Here is a 25989-nt window from a genome sequence, read left to right on the forward strand (position 1 = left end):
TCCTTGCTCATTTCGGATTATCACACCGATGCCAGCTAGTCCATCATGTGAGAAGATTGCACCGTCAAAGTTCGCCTTCACACATGGTGCAATAGGAGGCCTCCATTTTACTGCACGGGCTGTCCTTGGGATCACAGTATGAGTGGGGCGAAGTTGTTGGAATTCTTGAAGCGCACCATGTAGCGTTTCCTCTAGTTGCACCTTGCATTTTGGGCACATCGCATTAATTAGAATGTGTCTACAGACCAAATTCATCCGTGTAGGAAGAGCATTTCTCCCAGCTCGCCACACGAGAGATTTTACACGGTTTGGGACATTCATACGCCAAATAGCCTTCCAAACCGGTGATGTAATCCCGTCGTTAGTTGCACCATTTAGCTCTGTATCCTCAAGCTCCATCAAACGGTGGTAACCGGACTTAACAGAGAAAACTCCTTCACGGGAATACGGCCAAAAAGGAAGGTCCGTTTGATCAAAAAAACTGAGTGGGATGGCCTTGATGGTTGCTGCCTTATCAAGTAAGAACAATCTGTCAATCTCCGCCACATTCCAGCACCTATCATCATGGTTAATTAAGCTATAGACCAAGGCATTTGCATGGTTCTCAGAGACAGGGGAGAGGACTTTGCCGTGCTGAGACCTAGGCAGCCAAGCATCATGGAAAATTCGCACCTGAGAACCATTCCCAATCCTCCACTTCATTCCACACTTAATGAGTTCTCTACCCTTCAAAATACTCTTCCAAGCAAAAGACCCTTTATTGTCCTTAGCATAAAAAATAGACCCATGTGGGAAATATTTTGATTTAAAGAACCTGGAAAAAAGGGAGTCTTGATTTTTTAATAGTCGCCACACTTGCTTGGCTAGCATGGCGTCATTAAAATTTTTGAGTTCCTTAAACCGCATACCTCCAAAAGCTTTTGGCCTACACAAAGTGCGCCATTTTACCCAATGAATACGTCTTCTAGTACCACGCTGGCCCCACTAAAACTTTCTAATCATAATCTCAATCTCTTGGCAAAGTGAAATGGGAAGTTTAAAACAACTCATAGAGTAAGCTGGGATCGCTTGTATCACCGCCTTTAAAAGAACTTCTCTACCTGCTTGGGAGAGGAGCTTCTCTTTCCACCCTTGGAGCTTAGACCAAATCCGATATTTAATGTAGGCCAAGCTTGCTTTCTTACACTTACCCACAAAAGATGGTAAGCCTAAATATTTTTCATACTGCTTAATCTTAGGTACCCCCAGCAAATCTTTAATGGAATCTTGGACCTCAATGTCCGTATTCTTATTGAAAAACAGTGTTGTTTTCTCTCTATGTAGCTGTTGCCCAGAGGCTTGTTCATAAGTAGCAAGAAGGGTTTGTATATGAGTGCATTCCTGGATTGATGCTCTACAGAAAAGCAGGCTATCATCTACAAAAAATAAATGGGTTAAACGAGGTCCATTCCCGCAAATAGATATACCTCTAATATCACCAGAAGTGGCAGCTTTAGAAATTAGGCCATGTAAACCCTTTGTAACGAGGAGGAACAGGTAAGGAGATATAGGATCCCCTTGCCGCAATCCACTACTAGGATAGATGGTCTGAGAAGGCTCCCCATTAATCAGAATGGAGTAAGAGACAATAGTAATACACTCCATCATAAGATCAACCCAACAGTTGTGAAAACCGAACTTTCTCAACAAACAATCCAAGAAAGACCATTCAACTCGATCATAAGCCTTGCTCATGTCAAGTTTGAGAGCCATAAAACCTGTAGAACCATTTTGCTGATTTTTCATGTAATGTAAAGTTTCAAATGCCATAAGGATATTGTCTGTGATCACCCTCCCAGCTTGAAAAGCACTTTGATTCTCAGATACAATAGAAGGCAACAGAGGTTTCAAACGGTTAGCTAGAACCTTTGAAATCAATTTATAAATTACATTGCACAAACTTATTAGTCTAAACTCAAAAATTTTTCTAGGATTCTTCACTTTAGGAATAAGAGTCACATAAGTGTAATTAAACTCTTTAGGAATATGACATGAATGTAAACAATGCAGGACAACTTTAGAGACTTCATCACCAATCAAAGGCCAAAAAGATTGAAAGAATAGAGGGGGCATACCATCGGGTCCCAAAGCCTTAAGTGGGGCCATCTCCTTCAAGGCAAGATCAACCTCTTATTTAGTAAAATCTCTAGTTAGGTTGGAGTTCATCTCTTCAGTAACTATTGGTTGTATCACTTCCAAAATACCCTGGGCAGTGGATGGTCTTTCAGATGTGAACAGCCTTGTATAAAACCCAACTATAATGTTAGCCACCTGAGTACTATCTGTGCACCATGAATTAGAATGATCAAATAAACCCACAATCCTATTGCGTCGAAATCTCTGAGAGGCTTTGTTATGGAAAAACCGTGTGTTTTGATCAACACATTTAAGGTGCAAAGCTCTTGCCCTTTGCTGCCACATTAAGCTCTCTTTGTCCAGCAATTCATTGACCTCCATTTTTAGTAATCTCACTGTCTCATAATCTGCCCCCCGTGCCGCTGCAAATTCAGCCTTTTCCAAAAGTTTTGATTTTTCCTCCAATTGTTTCCTCACACTGCCAAAGGATCGCTTACTCCACTCCATAAGCTTAACACCACAAAGCTTTATCTTTTCATGCGTCAACGGAGAGCTTGAAACAGGGAAAGGAGACAGCTACGCTGCCTTCACGGTGTCACCGCATCCATTTTCTTTTAACCACATGTGCTTGAACCTAAAGGGTTTACATGGTCTATCTGCAACCCCTTCAGGATTAATAATAATGGGGTAATGGTCAGATGCATTGGACCAAATACATTGAACTTTTGTTGCTGGAGTCAGAGCAAGCCATGAATGAGTAGCAAAAGCATGGTCTAGTCTCTCCAACACCATGGTATCACCTCTCTTGCCTCTCCAAGTATATTTTTTTTCCCACATAACCTAGGTCCATAAACCCACAGTCATCCACAACCTCTCTAAACTCCCTCATTGCTGATTCACTTCTTAGTCCCCCTCCAAGCTTTTCATGTGACAGTAGGATTTCGTTAAAATCACCGGCGCACAACCACGGAAGGGTGTATTTCCGATGAAGATTACAAATTAAATTCCAAGTCTCGCTTTTTCGGCTAGCCTCCAGTAGCCCATAAATGCCAGTGAACCTCCATGAATCCTCCTTCCCTTTGTTGACTATAACGTCTATATGGTTAAGGGAAGAGGAGTCCACATCAATCTGAATCATGTTCTTCCATAGTAGGGCCAAACCGCCTGCCCTTGTCACTCTCGGAACAACCCATTTCTCATCAAAATGCAAGTCATCACAAATCTTCATTAGCCTATCTTCGTCTGCCCACGTCTCGGCCAAAAACAGGACAGCAGGATCTTGAGCCCGCATTATCAATGCAAGCTCATGAACGGTGCATTGGTTCCCAAGCCCCCGCACGTTCCAACATAGCCAACTCATTGTATTCGGCGGGGCTACTGGGCAGCCTCCACCGTTGAGAAAGAGAGTGGCTGAGAAACCACATTCTACTGTGATCGACACTTCGCTTCTAGATGCTCAGTGGAGTAAGCTTCAACATGGCGCTTTCCCAGCTGTGCATTAGGTGCAACTTCTACGTATGAGCTAATAGGCCGAGTAATCCTCACCCATTTAGCTGTAGCTTCACTTACCAGGCCCGGTCTCACAAATGAGGCTTTGTTATCTAGACTGGTTGGGCTTAGCCCAACATGGACTTTATTACACTCCGTGGAATCCACCATGTCATCCAGTACAACATCTCCATGTTGGCTATCCTCATGAAAATCAGAATCCTTGGACGTGCACTCCAAATTAATGGGATTGATTGTATCGTCATTAATGGCATCATTTTGACTCTGAAAACTAGGCGTTGAAACCGACTTGTCTGAATTCAAATTAGCATTAATGTCTACCGGGCTAGACGCATGGAATTTATTACCAAAAAGTTTTTAGTTTCAACAAAATAAGTAGATTCTAAACAAACCCTTAATTAGGTAGTTTTCTTTTTTTAAGGTGATTGTAACTCTATTGTGAATTGTGATTTGATTAAGAAATAACATTCAACATTGTGCCCTGCAAGCTTGTTTTAGAGCAATTGTACTGAACTGAATTGTGGTCCCCCAATATAGATGACTTCATGTCAAAATAGGGTGTCAAAACAAGTCAAAACCGTATTGACACAAATAATGAACTAGGTGTTGATTGCGAGTTAAGCAAATCAACATAGAATCAACTCATTTATTAATCATGTCAAAATAATTTAACCCATTTTGACATTAAATTATTTGTACTAAATACTAAATCATTAAAAAAAAAAAAAAAAAACACTAGCGTTAAGCATCAACATTAGTTGAGGAAATAAAAAAATAAAAAACGCTAGCCATACCTCAATTGGCTGAGTAGAAAATTGAGTATACTTTTTCTTCTTCTTTTTTTTTTTTTTTTTTTTTTTTTTTTTTTTTTTGATGAGTGAAAAGGAGGTAGGGGCAACCATGTGTGACTCACCCCCTTGAACATGACCATAGGGGCACCCCCTGTTATGGGCCATAGCTACTGTGATTGGGGTGCCACAGACCTCACCCTAGCACCCTAGTACCCCAAGAGAGCTAGCAGTAAGGCGCAACGCATGAGTGCTCCCACCTCCCATCGAGTATACTTTGTCTTAATTTGTGTGATTGTGGATTTTTAACACCCTACTAAAGTTATATATAATATTCCTCTTTAAATTTCGCAATTAAGATGTGTTCTTTTCCACAAATTTCCTTCGAAATTAATGAGCAACTCATAAATACCATTTTTCTTCTCATCTTCGTTGAAATTTGAAAATGTTCAAATTGCGATTGCATAGTTAGCAAAAGGTCCAGTCTTTAGTACTTAGTAGGACTAGGAGGGTATCTATACAAACATTTATGGTAGGTGTGCTGCTTTTTAAGCTTTAAATGTGCAACAAACAGTTGATTGTGAATACATTCCATATACGTGGAGATATTCATGTATATATGTCTATGGAATGTATTCAGAAGCAATAAATTTAAGTTTTTTTTTTTGGTATTATTCATTTATTTGACTTAAAAGAATAGACTTATTAGACTTATTATTTGATTTATTATTTAAGTTATTCTTTTAAGTCAAATAAATGAATATATATATATATATATATATATACCAAAAGGGGGTAAGTTACAAGGGAAGGGGGAGGCCGACTGAGGCCATTTGGGTGCGGAAGCATAAATAAAAGGTTACAGTTGTGAAAACCATGACTATAGTGTTACAAGTGTAAACTAGAAAATAAACTGGGTTTGTCATCTGTTTACAAGTATTCGGTTGTAAAGAGAGGGAGGTTCTGAAGTAGGATTCTAAACTGAGCCTAAAATGAGACCTTTGAGGTGAATTGGACCTGCTGAAGACTAAGCTTGAGGGTTCCTTATATAGCTGGAGGAAGCTTTCGATTCTTCAGGAGATTGCTGGAATCATGGAGAGGTAAATTACTTTTACTGAGGGTGAATTTCTTTTCCACCGAAAGCAAATAGTAAACTGAATGATTCTGTTGGGGCACTATTTGATGAACAGTAACGGTCACTGTTCATGACTAGTGATTTGTCCCCTTGCTTTTTTGGATTACTGTTTATGCACAGTGACTGATGCTGTGGATGAATAGTGATCTATCTGGAACTTTGCTGGTGCGGGTACTGTTGATGAATAGTAACTGGACTGCAAAGGTTGATCTGGAGCTGTTCGGAACATCTTAATCACTGTCCAAGTTGTAACCATCATAAGGATCCTGTGAATCCTGGAAGGGATCGATTGGGACGCGATTAACTAAAGCTTCTGAAGAGGCAGGAGAGTTCTTTTCTTCTGACTCTAACTTCTCGGATTGAAGGAGCAATTGCTGAGCAAGATCTTTTACTTCCTTGCTAGATTTTCCGGCGATTTGGACGGAGTCTAGGCTAGATTGTGACCTTGTATTATGAGCAATGGCTCTATGGACTAGAGGAATTTAATCAGTATCATAAGCATCAGATGGGTACCCATCATAGGGATCCCATGGAGGATTATAATCACAGTTGTGCTCATGATATTTGTCATATAGATTACAAAAACCACAGTATAGTAACGGTTCATAGTTTGCATTCTTTGTCGTTAGCTGTCTAGGATCAATGTAATCAAGCCTTTGAGTATGGAAGGCTTCGGAGTATGGCCTGGTGGTGAATACTGAAATTCTGCCAGTATTTCCTGTGAAATGGTAATTTTTCCATAATTCACTAGTAACATTTAGAATTTCATTGTTGAAGTAGTCCTTCCAACATCCTGCAAGAGCATATGGGTCTTCGTAGGATAAATAGGAATCTCCTTCATACCAAGGGCCATTATGGGTGTACCCGTTGATGAGTACAAGGTGGTGAGCAAGTTGGACTGACATCCAATTGTTACTGTCCCATTGTGGGAGAGTGCTCCAGCATCTGATGGAGACAAATGGACTTTTGATCTTTGTAACAACCTGTTGAATTATCTGGGGGAATTGGCTGATCTGATTATGGCTTGTTAACTTGATGAGTCTGATAAAGCCATATTCAAACATTCTTGAGAGCCAGCTTGGATCTCTATCCTCTTCATCTGCCCCATCTTCATAGTTGACTATTAGGCTAGGAAAAGGATGTTGCTTTTCATAGACCCTGTGGCTACTTCCAAAGTATTCGCCCCAGGTTGACTGGATGAAGGCATTTTCAATGTCAACTGGGTCTTCACCATAAACTGGGAAATGAGTGGTGACCAGTATTTTGAAATGCTTGAACCATCAGTCACATGATTCAGACATAGCCTTGCTTCCCAAGATATGAACCTGTATGTCAGTACGTAAGTTGACAACAACACTTCTTAGCTGGTTTTGAGTCTTAAGACTTAACCTAGCATAGTCAGTGCCCATGATAGTCATTCTATCCATTGATTGGATATCCTCCTTGCCAAGGAGTTGACTAATGAGAACTTCATTAATTTCATTTCCTACCTCAAGGTTGACTAGGTGTATTTCTAGTGCTCTGAGGGTTCTCTGGAAAAGACGATGGTTGTTTTGGGTAAAGGCTCTCTGAAGGTTATCCAGAATGATTTTAATAGAGGGTGGTAGATCTGTATACACTCCATTTGTAAATTGTAAGGTTCTGGATAAATCTTCTTGTAAGGTGATGGCCACATTACCACTGGAAAATATTATTTTTGTTGGGGTCAAATCTTGAAGGGATGTTGCTTTTCTGGGTTCTGATCCAGAAGAAGCGCCTTCATGCATTTTGTGAGGAAAACCCTGCATAGGTGCTTTTCCTTTGTTTCTTCTTGAAGAAGACATGTTCCACTTACTAGTGGTACTAGTGTAATGAGTTATTTGCTTTTCTTCCTACCATGAATTAACAGAATGATCAAAACATTTTTGTTAAAATTATGAAATGTCATGGAGCAAATACTTTTATGCTGGATGCAAGAAATGGGATATGATTTTTGAAACTGATTGGTATCAAAAGAATCAGTAATCATAAATGAGATGGAAGGTACAAATTGATCAAGGTTCTTGGCTTGATTGGGATTGTTTGGAAATGTTGGTGAAGATATTTTGGCATTGATGAGGTTAAGGGTCTTGGAGACAAAGACTTCCTAGAGGCTGCTAATCTCTCTAGGTTCTGGGCTCCTAAGGAACTTAAACTTAACTGGCTGGTCAAAAGGATGGGTAGTGATTCCTTCACTATCTGTGATGAAAGGATACAACAGACACATGAAAAGGTTTCCTAAGATGACCCTATTTGTCATGTTCTTGACAAGGACAAATGTGATTTTGAAACATGTATTGTCTTGGCAAACATGTGCTTTTGGGATTTTAAATTCAATCTGCATTTTTCCTCCACTTGCAGAATTCAACCTTTCTTTGGTTTTCTTGAAGTATTTGGAGGGAATAAATCCTTCTTGAATGCAGTTGAGATCAGCGCCTGAATCTATTAAGGCTACTATCTCAAATTGAAAATCTTTGCTGATGACAATCCTGACTTTAGAATGCCATTTCTAGAAGTTAATCCTACTGATGGTTTGTAAGAACGTCTCACTGGATGGTTCTTGTGCCATATCAGCTGTAGGGTTAACTGTTTCATCTGCTTCATCATCAGAAGGGTTCTGTAATGAGGTTCCTTCCTCATTGCCTTGATGAGAAGTGTTTTCTAATTGTTTGACTCTTTGGTCCATGAGGTTGTGATCTACCTTAAGGATGGTTAATTCTTGCCTAAGGGCTCTCACTTCTGACTTGGTATCCTTGATCTCTTTCTGGAGATCTTGGACGGTAATATCCTTCTTTGATTTGGTAAACCTATTGTAGATTTTCTCCAAATCAACTTTGGGTTCCTGAATCCTAGGTTTGGATGTACTGGCTTCCTTAACTAGGGTTCTATGGAAATCACTAAGCCTTTGAGCTTTAACTACTGGGTCTTCGATCTGTTCTATGAGATCTAAGAGCAGCTCTTCCTGCTTAGAAAGAACATTGATAGTCTTGTTCCTACAACAACTATCTTTGCAAGCTAGGGTTTCATCCAGGCCACTAGAGGAGCTAGAGGAGACTCTAGAGGGTTCAGATGATGACCTATATAATTGGTGCTTTTCTTCCTCACTAGAACTATTGGAAGACTCACTATCTGAGCGGTCAAGTTCTAAGAGTTTGAAGATTTCTTCCTTACTGGCTTGGTCACTAACAAGGGTGTTGATAAGGGATTTGGCCTTAGCTTTACACTCTTTCTGGAAATGACCTCTCTTGCCACACTTAAAACATTTTCCTGATGTTTTAGGTATGAACTTTCCTGTGGACTTGGATTTTCCTTTCTTATAGAAATCATCAGTCTTGAACTTTTGTTTCCTATAATACTTGGATGATGTCTTTTCTTATGGAACTTCTCAGAGGGTTCTTTTCCTCTGTACTTGGATTTTCTCTTAGGAATGACTAAAGGTAAGCCGTACTGTGTACAAAAGTTTCCTACTTCATACTTGGCTTTGCTCTTGCTGGCTTGGCTTTGGATTTTCAAATCTCTATACATCTTCATTCCTTCACTCCGGATTGTGCTAGAGATATCTCCATAGGTTAGGTTATCATAATCTATGACACCTAAGGGGCTAGCAAGGGTTTCTTTGACCTTCTCACCAAATAATGTGGGTAAGCCATTAATGAACTTCTCCTTCCAAAATGGAGAGTTACAATCGCTTCTATGCATGACTCTGGTGGTGAACACATCCTCATACCACCTGTATTCACCAAGGTTCTTACATCTAAGGTTACTCAACTGGTCATAAATCCTAGATGTGATGTTGCTGGGTTTACCTACGAAGTGTTTCATGATCGTATAGATTAGGGTATTGACTCCGTCGGGAACACCTCTTCCTATGCGTTCGTCAAAGATGGGGTTCTCATTCTCATCTTTTTGGACAGTTTAATGTCTTCTTTAGACTCTTCTATTAGACAGTTATTCCACCAATCTAACAGTTTTCCTGTGAATCCTAAAGTCATGAGCTCAATGACCTCTGTGTTGGGAATTCCATCATAAAGGTAGTTATTGGCTACCATGGTCATATGCTGAATCTTGTTTAGGATTTCTTGTTCTGATAAATCATCTATGTTCCATTCATAGAGTTTACCGTTGGATACTGTGAACTGGGTATTCCGTTCCTCATACTGGAGGTCAAGAGGTGTGGGTCTGGGATACCAATTCTTGGTTAGGCTGGTTGGGTTTACCCTAGGTTGGTAAAGCCTGTTTACCTGTAATCCTTGAAATTAGTCTTCTAGATGTTTTATCTCCTTTTCATTTTTAGAGGAGGTTCTACTAGAACTGCTAGAGGTTGTATGGTCTTCTAGGACAACTAGTCTGGGTTGTTCCCTACTGGTTGAGATGTGGTTTGGTGAAGGGGTGATTGGTTCCTTCTTCACAAGTTCCTCAAGCTTTTAGGCAACTATTTCTAAGGCTGTTTTATCCTTAGGTTTGAGACTGGCTTGTCTAGTTGTGGGGAGCTTGACTAAAGGCTTTTCTATAGTCTGGATAGGTTTAATAGGGTTTCCTGGTTGAAGGATAACCTTGTTGTCTATCCGATCTTCTATCCTATCAAGCTGTTTACCGATAACTCCTAAACACTGGTTGGTATAGTTGTTTTGCTCTATTACCTTCTTGACAACCTTTTCTTCAACGGTTGGGTTTTAAAGGGAGAGGCAACTATATTCTCACTACCACGGTGGTTGAAGAGTATGGCTTCCTGGGGAGGATGACTAGACCTGACAAATTTCTTAACTCCTTTGTTGTCTTCTGTGGTCCAGTTGGTTTTGGTTATGACACAAGACTTCTTATGCCATTCAAAATGGTTCTCAAAGTATTCAAAGAAAAGGGACATTACTGGATATCTCTTTTATGAATTCTTTCCATTTTCCCAAAACTTCTATCTTTTGTTCTCTGGTATGGTTGGCTCTATAAGCTTCTCTCTTAACTCTGTTTTCTTCTGAGTCAAACTCTTTACCTAAGGCATCCATATCAAGGGTGAACTCTTTCCTTATCACCGGGAGTTGATGATCTATTTCAGTTTCTGGTTGAAAGGTATCTCTCATATCAGTACTTGATGGTGAAGAAGGCTTTTGACTGTCTTGACTAGTGCTGTCTTCTTCTTGATCAGCAACTGAGTCTTGTTTGGCTATGTAACAAGGGGCACTAACCTGGGATTGGGTTCTTACATCTTAGAGCTCTGGTCCTAGGTCTCTCCTAGATTTGGGAAAGGGTGCTAGATTTCTAGATGAGCTACATTGGGATGCAGGTCTATCTCTAAGAAGGATAGTTGGCTGCCTAAAAGGTTGGTGTAGATCTATTGGGGATCTAGACCTAGGTTCATTATATTCTAAAGGTGTCCTAAACCTAGATTGGTTAAAGCAAAGTCTAACCGTTCCATCGGCTAACTGCTGGACAAAATCTAGATCTGGATTTCTAGCTGGGTTTTGGATCTGTAGATAATGATTCTCATTTTCTAGAGTCCAATTGGTTGGGAAGGTGATTTCAGACCATTTCAGGGTTCTAGGGACCTGAACTTTGGATCTAATGTTTGTGGTTTGGATGAGAGTAGTTTCTCCCACCTTTCTCTTGTCTATGGCTTGAATAGACATGTTTGTTCTGATGCACTTGTAATACACTCTGTATATCAAGGCTAACTGTTGGGTTCCATGTAACATGAGAGTTCCATGGGTCTTAATGTTGAGGGTGAGGACCTTCATGATGTGAGGGTCATCAAGTGCTACGGTGAAGTTGGGGAAACAGTCGAAATGGACTGGTCCATCGCTAAGACTGGATTCTATGGTTCCTAAGAGGCTGTCATTAAATCTGATATGACGGGTGTCTCTAAGGGCCATAAGGATTGAGTTGTTCAACCTTTCTCTGATCAAAGGTTTAACTCCAACCTGGACTAAACCTATATGGATGAATTTGTGTCCATCTTTCCTGTGAGCTTTCAATGCTGCAAAGGGTAACAAGTAGCATGTCTCATACTCCTTGTTGATGCTATAGACTTGTTCTATAGTCCTAACATGGTAATCTGTCTTGAAAGTCTTTTTCAAGGACCATGAAGATGACTTATAGACTTTGTTTGTGGGTACTTTGGGTATGTTCCAATCTCCTAGTTTCTGATCTAGATCTGATAACTGGTAAGACTCTGAATTGAGAATTCCATCTTCTTGAGGGATCTCAGGGAGGGATGTACTGGAAGATCTAATGCTGGTAGAAGAGTTGCTTCTAAACATCCTATTCAACATTCTGAATTAAAAGTTTAAGATAAACAATTACAACCTAATCACCTTTATCTCCAAATTTCTAGATCTATCCTTAGATCTGAAACAGGGTGTACAAACGGGACAAATGCCTTCTCTCGTGAACACTGTAACCTCTCACTACAATCCTAACACTGGTGACAACAAACCCTTCTGCTCACGCCCTACCGTCGGGACTTACTGTTTGGTCTGGGACAAACACTCAGCTTGGGACATACTGGTCTTACTGGGTTACAAACAACACAGATCTGGTCTTACACGTCTCAACAGTACACATCTGCAACAAACTTTTAGGCTAAAAACAGGAATAAGAAAAGGCAGATAATTGGGAAGTAACTGATTAGCTTGAACAAATAATCACAGAATAATGAACAGAAGTTTAAACGGGAGGCTCTGCCTACCACCAAAAGAGATTACAGTAAACAAAGACTGAGAAGAAATAGTAGATGAAGAAAGTGATCAAAATAATGTATAATGCACAAAATAATGGATAACTATGGCGGTTGTACCGGCCAACTTGATTGAAAATATACAGTAACTTACAACTTTGATCGGCCAAACTTGGCTCTGATACCAAAAGGGGATAAGTCACAAGGGAAGGGGGAGGCCGACTGAGGCCATCTGGGTACGGAAGTATAAATAAAAGGTTACAGTTGTGAAAACCATGACTATTGTGTTACAAGTGTAAACTAGAAAATAAACTATGGAGATACTCTTCAACAGTCCATTAATTCCATTTGTTTATTATAATTATCAAATTATTGTCAAACGTTTTGTAATTCAATTAATCGAACACCTCCTAGTATTTCCAAAAAATACATCAATCCATACTACCGCACATCCTTGGTGTAATGGTCACTCTACAAGTATAAGTGTTTGTAAGGTGTGGGGGGTAAATGTCGTGGCTCAAGTCTCCAAGAAGGAGTTTTACACACATATACACGTAGATTAAGTTAAAGTAGAATTTTTATCTTGTATATAAAAAAAAGAGTAATGCTACAAACACAAACTATTTTATAACATTTTTACAAACTGTTGATATGACAAATTCTTACTAGTTCTAATATGGGCCCATCACTAACATCACATTTTTATTTGCAATAACTATTTGGAAAATAAGTCACATCAGTAGTTTGTAAAAATGTTGTAAAATAGTTTGTGTCTGTAGCATTACTAAAAAAAAATAATAATAAAAAATAAAACATCCATAGTTCAAATCTCTCATCTTTCAACTATAAAATATAAATAAATAAAAATTAATGGTTTATTTAACCTAAATAATAAATTAAATAATGATAATACAACCATATCTAGAGAAATAAAAATTTGAAGAATAGTATATAATTATAAACCGGTGATTCTAAAAAAATTATTATTATAAATTGGCTTATATTAAGCGAGAAAAAATATTTGTTTGTTTCAATATTAACATTCTCTAGAAAATGATTCATTTAAAAAAAATTAAAAATTCTATCTCATTTTCTTATATTTGATAACAACCTTAAAATGAGTTGAAAAATTATATTCTCTTATTTAGCTTGATGTGAGATAACGTTGTTTTCAAAAAAAATTTCTAGAAAATAATTTTATTTCACATCAAGCTAAACAAATAAAAAAATTAAAATATAATTTTCCTATGATACAATTTTTTTTTTTTTTTTGATACTATGAAAATGCTAATTAAAAAAAAAAAAAAAACTTCTATACATAAAAATTGAGTCACACATGGAAGTTACCGAAATGGGATTTTCTCTTTACTATTTTCTAGGGGTGTCAAATGGGTGGGTTTGGGGTGGGCATAATTAGGTTGGGTATATAAAACTCATTTACCCATTTAACTAATTGATTCTAACCCAAATCCAACCCAACCCAATTATTATGGGTAAACCCCAACTCACCCAATTACCCAATTATCCAAAATGTCATTAAAGTAAAAACCCCCCATACTTTCTTGGCTCCACTCTACTTTCCCAAAAAAAAAAAAAAAAAAAAAAAAAAAAAAAAGAAAAAAATTTTCTTGGATCTAAAATTTCTTTTTCTTTCTCCTCCATTGCCTCCCCACTTCAATTCTGACCAAAAAACTCTCACTTCTGCTCTCTCTGTTTGATTTCCAATTGAGATTTGATCCGAAATTTCCAGGAAATTTTAATTTTTTTTTCTCAGAGATTTGCTATGGCTAACGAGAAGATCGATGGTTAAGATTGCGTAAACCAATATGACGGCGAGGAATACGAAGACTCCTAGTCGTCGTCGATGTCGATGGAGGACTTGGTTTCGTTGTGCGGTGTTGGATTCAGAGCAAGTTTGAGCGATTTGCGGGAGAACAACGAGTCGAGGAGCGAGATTGGGCTGATGGAGCGTTTAACGAATATTCTCGTGGACGAAGGGGACGGAGATCTGTTGCTTCAGCAGAGTGATCGAGAGGACCGCATTCTTCAATGATCTGTGCTCGGTCAAGGCGGACAACAATACGACGCCATGATTGGCGACAACGAGAATTCTAGGTTCATGGGTTTTGGATTGCTGGGTTTATGGGTTTCGATATTTTTATTTTTATTTTTTTTACTGGTGTTTTTGGTTCTTCTTCGCATGGGTTTTTTGGTGTTTGATTTTTTTTTTTTTTTTGTGCAATTTTTTTCTCAGATTTGAAAATCACTCAATGAAACTGCTGGGTTTCCAACTAAAACTTGATTGGAGGCTGAGAAAATGAGAAAACCCTTGTGAAACCCTAAAACGTGGGCTAGGTTTCTTTTTTTTTTTTTTTTTTTTTTTTTTTTTTTTTTTTTTTTATGGGAAGGGCTGGGTTGAATTTGGAAATATTGTTTTTGGGTTAAATGGGCCTCAATGGGGTTTTTAGTTAAAACCCAATAATTACTAAGTCTAATGGGTTGATATCCATTTAACCCAACTAATAATTTGGTGGATTTAGGTTCAGTAAGAATGGACAGATTTGGATAAGCAAATGAGTTTGGCCTTACTTTATCACCCCTACTATTTTCAAAACTAATCATTCTTCATGTCTTTTAGGCTCCCATTCCCAAAATCCATTAGCGCTTGACCTATTTTGACTTCCGTAATAAAACGTAGTGTAAATTACTAATTAGATATCCTCTACTGCACTAAGCTTGAAGTATATTCCAATTAAACTGCTTTAAACTTTAAACCCCCAGGAATAAACCTTGATTCCACCAATCAATTGAATACAACACTTCAAGCTTATATGAACTTGACCTCATCTGATCACCAAAACGAACGTTCATAGTAACACCCAATCACATGGAAGGCACGCATATATAAAGGTTGAGAAAAAGAGACTCTGAGAGAGAGAGAGAGAGAGAGCATAATGGAGAACAAGAAGCAAGGTATAGTTCAAAGACACTCCAACAAGTTTCTTCAACTTTGTTTTGCTCTGCTACTACTCTCCACCTTCGCCTTCTTTCCCTTGTGCCAGTCCTTTGACTATGGCGAAGCTCTCTCCAAGGGCCTCCTCTACTTTGAATCTCAACGTTCTGGCCACTTACCACACAACCAAAGAGTCACTTGGCGACACCATTCTGGCCTCACTGATGGTCTTGAACAAGAAGTGAGTCCGTTTTATTCTATAACCCCATTTACCAAATTCACATATATCAAACATATATGTATCTATATATATTGATCTTAATACTCATTTCAATTTCCATACCCCGGTTGCCAAACAAGTCCATTTTTCATACCCAATTCCCAAAATCACACCAAATTTTTATATACATCCATTTTATCATAACCATTTGTCAAAATTACGTCAAATTTTGTATATAGTTCATACATGCACATAGATATATATGTTCTGAGTGATGTATATATATATATATATATATATATATATATTCTTTCTTATTATCAGGTGGACTTGGTGGGAGGGTACTATGATGCTGGTGATAATGTGAAATTTGGTTTGCCTATGGCTTTTACTATAACAATGTTGTCGTGGGGTGTCATTGAATATAAGGGAGAGATTGTCGGTGCCGGCGAATTTGGTCACGCGCTGGAGGCGATCAAGTGGGGGACTGACTATTTCATCAAAGCACATACTCAACCAAATGTGTTATGGGCAGAGGTAAACTCAGAACACTTGTTTTGCAAATTGAGAACATGTCATTTCCACGCGCTGAGAGTTTGATTATCCCACCGGGATCACCGGAAATGGGAACTGATTTGATTTTCCGAACACTCGGTCAAATAATGCTTCACTATGAATTTCCGTGAGAGTGACCCGCTTTACTACTTTGATTGGCGCGTGTCTCACTCGCGGCACTATGTGGGGATCGATGACCTTGTTCAAGTCTTTTCTTTTTATTTTAATTTTATGGGGGCATTGTTCAACTAATCAACCTGTTAATCTATCTAATGTATAGATTTATGTATTGATTTGGTATAGCTTATTTTCGATTGCCTAAATGACCTTGAAAAAACATAATTATTCTATAAAAAAAAAGTATATAAGCAAAAAAGTAAAAGGTTATGTTAAACCAACTTGTTTTGTTTAATTTTAGTCAAATATTAATTATGTAACTAACTAACATACAATTGCTTTTTAGGTGGGTGACGGTGACACCGACCACTATTGTTGGCAGCGGCCGGAGGACATGACAACTTCACGGCATGCTTACAAGGTTGATGCCAACAACCCGGGGTCGGATGTTGCAGGTGAGACAGCGGCAGCAATGGCAGCAGCTTCAATTGTGTTTAGGGAAACTAATCCACATTACTCTCACCTACTATTACACCATGCACAACAGGTAAGCTAGTTAATGAGGTTGCTATATAAGAGAATATGTGGTTGGTATACTATTCACCAAAATTTTAAGTGTTTGGTTAGTGTTACCCAAAACCAAAAAAAAAATGCTAGAGGAAGCGTTATACCAATTATAATTTTTTGCTGTATAATTAATTGTGGTTAATAATAAAATGGGTTTGATATTGCAGTTGTTTGAGTTTGGTGACAAGTATAGAGGAAAGTATGATGAAAGTATTGGTGTAGTGAAGGGGTATTATGCGTCTTTTAGTGGGTACATGGATGAGTTATTGTGGGCAGCTTTGTGGCTATACAAGGCCACTGACAATGAGGAATATTTGGGGTATGTGTTAGAGAAGGCACATTCTTTTGGTGGTATCACTTGGACCATGACTGAGTTTAGCTGGGATGTCAAATATGTTGGCGTTCAAATCATTGCTTCAATGGTAAGACACAATCTCTCCCTCTCAATTAATGGACTTTTTATTACCTTTTTAATTTTGGGACCAATATGTAATCGTCGGAAGGGTCTAATTGAAATGGAAAGCTTAACAATCAGTGTTATCGCCAGCGGAAAACATTTAAAAAACGAAAATCCTTTGTAACTGCAAGACTAAATTTGTTTAAGCCTCACCTCTGACCTTTATTGCAAAATGCTGATTGCATTTTTGTGGCCTACAAGCGTTATTGCAATATTTATTGCAAAATGCTGATTGTTTTTTTGTGTCCACTCCACAGGTACGTAGCAGAGAAGATAATATATATACATCTAGTATATATAAGAATTTTCTCCAAAAAAATTTATATATATTATATATATATATATATATATATATATAAAAGAAAATTCTTAGGTAATTCTGGAACATAGAGAAATAGTACTTCCGAAGCATAGAGAAATTGTGTTCATTCTTCTCACATCTATGATGGAACCCACCATGTATTTAATGAGTAGATCTTTATCATAAATGTGAGAGGATAGAATATCATTATCCGTGCTCCAAGAGTACTTAAGAATTACTCGATATATATATATATATATATATATTCATCATTTTTGTTCATGGTATGAGAATCATAATTACATAATATGAGGAAGGTAATGCATATACCAACTACATGAGATAATTATTGTATTAAGAATGAGTTTGATTCTTTTTTTTTTGCACAAAAGATTGTTTATTTAGTTGCTAAATTTTGATAAAAGTATACTTGTTATGTACATAAACAAATAAGTTAGTATAAACTAACCAAAAAATTAATGCAAACGTTAATTAACATTGATACACAGCTCTTTTTTCTTATTGAAGCGTTAGTGATGACTTGACTTTGAATCATTATCATTATAGTCTAATTAAACATTTTTGAAAGAGTATCCATCACTTTTTTCATTAATTTAATTTCAAAGGTTTCTATCACTTTTGTCAATTTTCAACTTCTCAATAGCACATTAGCACTACCTTTTACTTTTCTGTTGTTTTTCTTTTTCAGTTGCTGATGGAAGAAAAGCACAAGAAACACAAGCATATATTGGAACAGTATCGTTCAAAAGCCGAGCACTACGTTTGTGCTTGTCTCAACAAAAACAACGTGTCTAACGTGGAACGCACCCCAGGGGGCTTACTGTACATCCGCCAATGGAACAACATGCAATACGTTTCATCAGCATCGTTTCTTCTCACAATCTACTCTGATTACCTCCAAGCCTCAAATCAGAAGCTCAATTGTCACAAAGGTGAGGTGGGCCCAGATGAAATCTTCTCCTTTGCGAAATCACAGGTTGATTATATCTTGGGCTCTAATCCAATGGCCATGAGCTACTTGGTTGGCTATGGTCCCAAATACCCACAGAGAGTTCACCACAGAGGAGCATCCACTGAATCATACAAAGGGAATAAAGGTTTTATTGGGTGCACACAGGGTTATGATAATTGGTATGGACGAAGTGGGCCCAATCCTAATGTTCTCATTGGGGCCCTAGTTGGTGGGCCAGATAGTAAGGACCACTTTAGGGATCAAAGGTCCAATTTCATACAAACTGAGGCATGCACCTATAATACCGCCACACTAATTGGGGTTTTTGCTAAATTGCATGGTTTACAACAAGCTGAGAATGGCATCTCTGTGAGTCCTGCTTTACTTTCTTCTAGCTAAAAAAAGGATATACAAGGAAATAGGAGATTTTGGGTTTCCATTAATTGGTTTTGGTGGCTGAGTCAAAACTGAAAAGGTCCACTAACCCAATGTATAAACATTTTCATGTATACAAAAAAAAGAAAAGAAAAAGAAATTGTGAATAAAAGCTAAACAGGGATATTTTTCATTCTTAAATTGACTTTTCAAGAAGTATTTCTCAAAAGTAGTTAGAGACAATGCTCAAATCAAATCCATAAATCGTTCAACACTTACCAACACAAAAGTTAGTCTCATTTTCTTCCAAGAAAAAAAAAAAGTGAGTCCCATTTTGTGACACTTGATAATATTACGAATCCAAAAAGACTGGGGAGTTATGAAATCACGGACATAATGGGTCATCTTTTTTTTCCATGATTTTGGAATTATATGGTCTAAATGAGACACAGCTTCCTTCAATTGCGGGTGTTCCATACTACAAGCCAAACATGAAGAACAAATAACCAACGGCCACGGCTCATATCCAAAATTACGGTGTTAATGGCGGCAAATTTAGCCGGCTGAAAAGTCACCCAATACGATAATTAAGCAGGATTTCATGCACTTTATTCATATATATAAATAAAATTAAATATTCAAAATTTTTTAATTTTGGGTCTTAATTTTCAACCTCGTATTAGGGAGATATAAAATTTGCACTTTTTACCTTTTTCCTTTGCTAGTTTACGCAAGTTTGCAGCGCGTGCACGCACCCTGGATTGGAAAGCTGGGAGCTTGGAGTTGGACCAGATTTTTTAGAACACACAAGTAATACAGCACTAAAATAGTGCAAGCAAGACTTTGATGTCAAGGATTTAATGCTGTTTAGTACACTATAGCGTTCGTACATTCCCTAGAATGCTCAGTTGAAGAGGACGTGATTTTGCGGGTAGTAATAATGAAGGGCAGCAAGGATTTTATGATTACATAATTTTTTTATTTATATATATAATTTTTATTTTTTGAGTTGACACTTTGATAATTAAAGATTCACGAGATTTGAATTAAATTTTTTTTTAAATACTAAAATATATTAATTAAATTACAAAACTCTTAAAGGATTACATAATTTCAATACGATTATGTATTCTCAATAATGGAGGCTTATGATTCTCCCCCAAAAATAAATAATGGAGGCTTATGTTATTTAAGAGTGGTGCATCGTGCAAAATACTAGTTTGACCTTCCATTAGAGGTCTTTATGAATACACAACATAAAAACGTACGCATTACTTCTCTCATAGATTCCATTTGATACAAGCTAATAACCTGACACCATTGTTTCTCTAATTTTATCAAGTGTTATTGCTATCATTTGTATGCGGTATCAGCATGTGAGCCACACTGTCAAGAATATTTTCTATATTGAAATTTGCTTTAAGATGATATCATGATTGCATTCAAGTTTCAATTCTATGTAATGTACTTATGCATGATCTAACTCCGAGTTCACTGTCTTTAAATTAGGCAGATTCTTTCACAAGCATTTTCCATGCATTATGGCCAGAAATATGAACTCTCAATATAATTTAATAGTTTGGAAAGGGGAGATTTGAACCTAGAAGTCTCTATTGGAAACATCTAAGTTGAGCTACAACCTACAAAACTCTTGGCCAGTGCCGGCTCAAGGCCTAGGCCTAAAGCCCCACAACAAATAAAAAATTTTCCTACTAAAAAAAGGCCCCATCTTCCTTAGTAAAAGACCCAAAATTTTATAAAAATATAACATTTTTTAAATAATTGGTACTTTTTTTTAAGAGTGATGCTAAAGATACCACAAATTTTACTATAGATTTAATTGACATATCACCAATCACATAAAAAAGTAATTCAAACACAAATAAATTAAGTTGTTGAAATTTATCAATTACAGTCATAATCACATTTATTGTGAACATTTTGTAGTATTTTCTTTTTCATTTCTAGCAAGGCTTTTAAAATAGGAGACCAATAAAAATTTAACTCAATTGAAACCCTAAGATGTTTCAAATAAAATGCTGCAAATGTGATCAATCATCAATGATGACTAATCTCCTACTAAACCATACACCAAATAATATCTATCTATCTCTTTCTCTTAAAAAGAATATATAAAATTAAAATTTAGATTATAACTGTACTTAACTATGCATAATCATATATCCAAGTTAAAGTAAGTTCCTTTTGATTTAACTATAATATTCAATATTCTATATAAAATTAACCTTAGTTTAACTAGTATTATTCATCAATTTCTGTATTTACATCAAATTAGTCTTAATTTAATTAGTATTATATAATTTTATTTAATTAATGTTTACATATAAAAATGCACCATATAAAATTTTTGCCTTAGGCCCCAAATTTTGTTGGGCCGGCCCTGCTCTTCGCGAATCTTGGATTTACAAAATTGAACGTGTCTTTCAAAGATATTTGAGTAGTTGAATAATGACCAGCTTGCAATGGCTCCATTATTTTCCTTAAAACAAGTGGGGAAGGGGATTAGGGTTCGAGATATTCCCCAATAGTTCCAGTACCTCTTATGATAAGATGTTTGGGCATTAGGGTTAAAACCTACCAACTCCCTCCTCCTATTTACCTAGCAAAAAAAAAAAATGGAGAGGAGAATTTAAATACAAGTTCTCTTCCATGGAAGAACTAGGCACTGAAGCACAATATTGTTGATGCTTGCAATAGTCTATAGTCGAACAAGAAATTGAGAGCATTGCCAAATTACTTTAGGGGCTCTACATTATAATATACTCACTGTCCTGGCAACATTTGATCTTAAATTATAGGCTTCTCATAGAAAAAATATATAAATAAATATAAAAAGTGAGCACAACCAAGGAGAAAGGGAGGAGAGGAGGGGGGGGGGGGGTAAGGTTCAACAAATCACTAACTAGCACCAATAAACCTAAACCTATGCCCACTGTTTATCCTTTTTACTACAACTTACCAAGCATTCTTCAAAATACATCATCTAAACAAAACTTTATCCACCATTCCTCTCTAGTTAGGCAATCTGAAGTGGTAAAAAATAGCATGACGAACCTTCTCTACATTGGGCCTGACGGATCCTAGCCCATGGGCCTGCAATGGGAGAGAGCCCAGGGCTGAGCATGACTTAAAATACTTGTTACACACGTTTGAAATCCGAGAGAATCCTAAAGGAAATCAGAATCCTAGTGCAAGGATAATTCTAGAAGATACGCGCTTAATGAAAGACCCACTCTACAAGGAAATGTTTTGCTCATTACGTCTGGGATTATTCAAGTAGAGTCCAAGAAGGAAAAGACTTCTACGTCAAGGAAGAAAGGCCAACCTTCTACTACTATAAAAGCCCCAATACCCTCACAAATCAAGGTACGCATAATTTACCCTCTCTAGCACTCTAGAGTTGTGAGAATAATTCTAATTTAACCTTCGGAGGGTATTTGGCCGGAACCACACCAGTGCTCTCTGTGAGGTCTTCTATTATTTTGTTGTGCAGGTCTACTTTGAGTGTGCAAGTGCTGTGTGACCTATTGGTGATTTTCTTCGGCATCATTAGTTGGCGTTGTCTGTGGGAAGGCGTTTAAGCCACATTATCGCTTCCCGGACAAAAGAGTTGCATGGTGCTCACTCGCTCAATGGCGACCACTAACGACGTTCAAGAAGAAGAACCCCCCACGACCGCACTTGAGAAGCAGGTTAAGAGCCGCAACCGTAGAGCACCTCACCAAACAAAACCGCGACCTGGAGGAGCAGCTGAACCAGAAAAACACAGCACCAAATAACCAAGGAGCGGATCAAGAAGGAACCAGCGCTGAAAGGAGGAATCAAGAGGGACCATAGGCTAGTAACGCCCCAAGTAGACCAAAGCGACAAAACATGAGCCTTCCCTCCCTGTGGATATGGCTCCGCCATCTATTAATGCGGAGATGCAGGCAATGAAGGAACAGATGGAAGTAATGATGAACGCTTTCAAGGGATGAGTGTCCAACAACCTTGATGACCTTGTTAACCGGACTGACTCGCCATTCACCACCTCCGTCAACTCCTTCCTCTTACCGAGTAAGTTTCGCATGCCACATATGGATAGTTATGACGGGGTCAAAGACCCTCTAGACCACCTAGAGACCTTTAAGACCTTGATGTACCTTCAAGGAGTAGCAGATGCAATTATGTGTAGGGCCTTCCCTGCAACGCTAAATGGTGTGGCAAGAATTTGGTTCAGCCGGCTAGTACCCAATTCCATCAGCACCTTCAAGGAGCTAAGCGCTTAATTTACTGCGCACTTCATCGGAGGACATCGGTACAAGAAGTCTACGGCTTGCTTAATGAGTATCAAGCAGCGAGAGAAGGAAACGTTGAGGGCCTACATATCCCGCTTCAATAAGGAGGCACTCTCGATCGATAAAGCCGACGACAAGATACTTGTAGCAGCATTCACGAATGGGTTGAAGGAGGGTAAGTTTTTGTTCTCCCTATACAAAAACGACCCAAAGACCATGTCAGAAGTGCTTTACAGGGCCACCAAGTATATGAACGCTGAAGACGCGCTGTTGGTCCGAGAAGAGAGACCCAAGAAAAGAGAAAGCTAAGAAGACACCCGGTAGGATCAAGGCCGGAAGAAAGCAAAGACAAGAGACCGAAGGGATGAGAGACACCCTAAGCCCCTGGGGGAAAGATTCACAAGCTTCACTCCATTGACCGCCCTAATAGATCAAGTCCTAATGCAAATCAAGGACGAAGGGGCTCTAACGTTCCCTGGAAAGCTAAAGAGTGATCCTAAGAAACGATCTAGGGATAAATATTGCTGCTTCCACCGTGACCATGGTCACGACACGACCAATTGCTATGACCTGAAGCAGCAAATTGAAGCCCCCATCAGACAAGGAAAACTGCAGAGGTTCGTTAGCAAAGAGAGAACAGATCCACCCCCACAAGAACAGCACCCCCGACTGGAGAATGAGCGACCGAGACCCCCCATAGGGGACATAAGGATGATAGTGGGAGGAACAGCTGCAGCCGGGTCTTCAAAAAAGGCTCGCAAAACCTACCTCAGGATGATGCAAAATGTTCAGCTGACGGGAACCGTGCCGAAGATAGCACGGAGAGAAGGCCCTATTATCAGATTCTTAGGAGAAGATGCGCGATGTCTTCACCATCCATATGACGATGCGCTCATCGTCAGCATACGGGTAGGGGACTACAACATGCATCGGGTGTTGGTAGACAACGGCAGCTCAGCAGATATCCTATACTACCCGATGTTCCAGCAAATGAGGATCAACAAGGAACAATTGATTCCGACAAACGCCTCGCTCGTTGGTTTCGAAGGAAGCCGGGTATTCCCCTTGGGCGCGGTCACAATATCCGTGGCGGTAGGCGATTACCCCCAGTAGATCATCAAGGACGCAACGTTCCTTGTGGTCGATTGCTCGTCTGCCTACAACACTATCCTTGGACGACCCACGCTCAATTCGTGGAAGGCGGTAACTTCAACTTACCACCTGATGATTAAGTTCTCTACCGACTATGGAGTGGGAGAGCTGCGCGGAAGTCAAATGGACGTGCGAGAATACTATGTAGCCATGATGGAGATGGAGGATCAAGTCCAGGCCTTAAATATAGAAGAGCACCGGACGGTGATAGAGCTGGTAGAGAAACTAGAGGAGATACCTCTTGACAGTTCCGATCTTGATCGAACGACCAAAATCGGAATGCTCGCTAACCCCGCAATTCGTCAAGAGCTCATAACTTTTCTCAGGAGCAATCGAGACGTATTCGCCTGGAGTCATGACGACATGCCAATTATAGACCCTTCAGTCATGGTACACAGGTTTAATGTATCGCCCTCCTTTCCACCCGTCCGACAGAAGAAGAGAGTGTTCGCCCCGGAACGAGATCAAGCTATAACGAAAGAAGTCCGTAAACTATAGGAAGCAAGTTTCATTAGGGAAGCTTACTACCCCGATTGGCTGGTGAACGTAGTAATGGTTAAGAAAGCTAGCAGGAAGTGGCGGATGTGCGTGGACTTCACCGATCTTAACAAAGCCTGCCCTAAAGATAGCTACCCCCTCCCAAAGGTCGACGTCCTGGTAGACTCAACGGCTCGGCACCAGTTGCTAAGCTTCATGGACGCCTTCTCAGGTTACAACCAAATCCGAATGCACGAAACTGATCAGGAGAAAACTTCATTCATGACCAGTCAAGGCCTCTTCTGTTACAAAGTAATGCCCTTCGGCCTGAAGAATGCGGGTGCAACGTACCAAAGGCTTATGAACAAGATGTTCGCGCAGCAAATTGGGAGAAATGTCCAAGTCTATGTTGATGGCATGCTAGTAAAGAGTCGAAGGGAGGAAGATCACCTGGAAGACCTTAGAGAAACATTCAACACCCTTCGCTCCTACAACATGAAGCTCAATCCAGAAAAGTGCACCTTCGGGGTGACGGTGGGAAAATTCCTAGGATTCATGGTATCTCAAAGGGGGATTGAGGCCAACCCAGACAAGATCCAAGCCATAATGGAGATGGCTCCACCAAGAAATGTGAAGGAGGTACAAAGCCTCAACGGCAAAATAGTGGCATTGAATAGATTCGTGTGAAGAGCCACAAACAAGTGCTTACCCTTCTTTCGCACATTGAAGAAGTCTTTCGAGTGGACTGCTAAGTGTTAGCGAGCATTCGAGGAGTTGAAAGCCTATCTATCTTCCCCACCGCTGCTGAGTCCCTCGCAACCAGGTGAAGACCTTTTCCTCTACCTAGCCGTCTCCCCCGCTGCCGTCAGCGCCACCTTGATCAAAGAAGAGGATAGGGTGCAGAAGCCTGTATACTACGCCAGCCGGGCATTCCGTGGTGCCGAAGAAAGATACCCACCTATGGAGAAACTTGCCTTTGCATTAGTTACGGTGGCTCGCAAGCTCAAGCCACACTTTCAAGCCCATACGATGAACGTCTTGACTGACAAGCCCTTGCGACGGGCGATGAGCAATCCTGAAGTTGCGGGTCGACTGGCGTTATGGGCTATAAAGTTGAGCGAGTTTGATATCAAGTACCACCCACGGACCGCCATCAAAGGACAGATCATCGCTGACTTCATAGCAAAATTCACTCATGACGAGGACAAGGGGGCAGAAGAGTCCCCTCATTGGAGCATATATACTGACGGATCGTCCAACAGACGAGCCGGGGGGGCTGGCATTGTACTACTGTCACCCAAAGGAAACAGGG

At 39.2% G+C, this 25989-nt stretch overlaps 2 protein-coding genes across 2 annotated transcripts; both read left to right on the plus strand.

Annotated features, from left to right (window-relative positions):
• Window positions 1-15167: 15167 nt before the first annotated feature.
• On the plus strand, window positions 15168-18951 carry LOC126694520 (endoglucanase 11-like). The gene is made up of 5 exons (XM_050390850.1): window positions 15168-15426; window positions 15730-15942; window positions 16424-16624; window positions 16812-17066; window positions 18112-18951. The coding sequence occupies exons 1-5, from the start codon at window positions 15187-15189 to the stop codon at window positions 18772-18774; spliced, it is 1572 nt and encodes a 523-aa protein (XP_050246807.1). The 5' UTR covers window positions 15168-15186; the 3' UTR covers window positions 18775-18951.
• Window positions 18952-23489: 4538 nt separating this feature from the next.
• On the plus strand, window positions 23490-24161 carry LOC126695824 (uncharacterized). The gene has a single exon (XM_050392630.1). The coding sequence runs from the start codon at window positions 23490-23492 to the stop codon at window positions 24159-24161; it is 672 nt and encodes a 223-aa protein (XP_050248587.1).
• Window positions 24162-25989: the final 1828 nt, after the last annotated feature.

This window comes from Quercus robur, chromosome 8, assembly GCF_932294415.1.
Source record: "Quercus robur chromosome 8, dhQueRobu3.1, whole genome shotgun sequence".
Classification (NCBI taxonomy): Eukaryota; Viridiplantae; Streptophyta; class Magnoliopsida; order Fagales; family Fagaceae; genus Quercus; species Quercus robur.

What these genes read in the sequence shown, in the direction of transcription:
- LOC126694520 (XM_050390850.1), top strand. Translation starts at nt 15,187, where the DNA reads ATGGAGAACAAGAAGCAAGGTATAGTTCAAAGACACTCCAACAAGTTT. An exon ending in CAAATGTGTTATGGGCAGAG is followed by an intron (nt 15,943 to 16,423) that starts GTAAACTCAGAA and finishes ATTGCTTTTTAG; the next exon opens with GTGGGTGACGGTGACACCGA. An exon ending in TTCAAATCATTGCTTCAATG is followed by an intron (nt 17,067 to 18,111) that starts GTAAGACACAAT and finishes TTTCTTTTTCAG; the next exon opens with TTGCTGATGGAAGAAAAGCA.
- LOC126695824 (XM_050392630.1), top strand. Translation starts at nt 23,490, where the DNA reads ATGCAAATCAAGGACGAAGGGGCTCTAACGTTCCCTGGAAAGCTAAAG.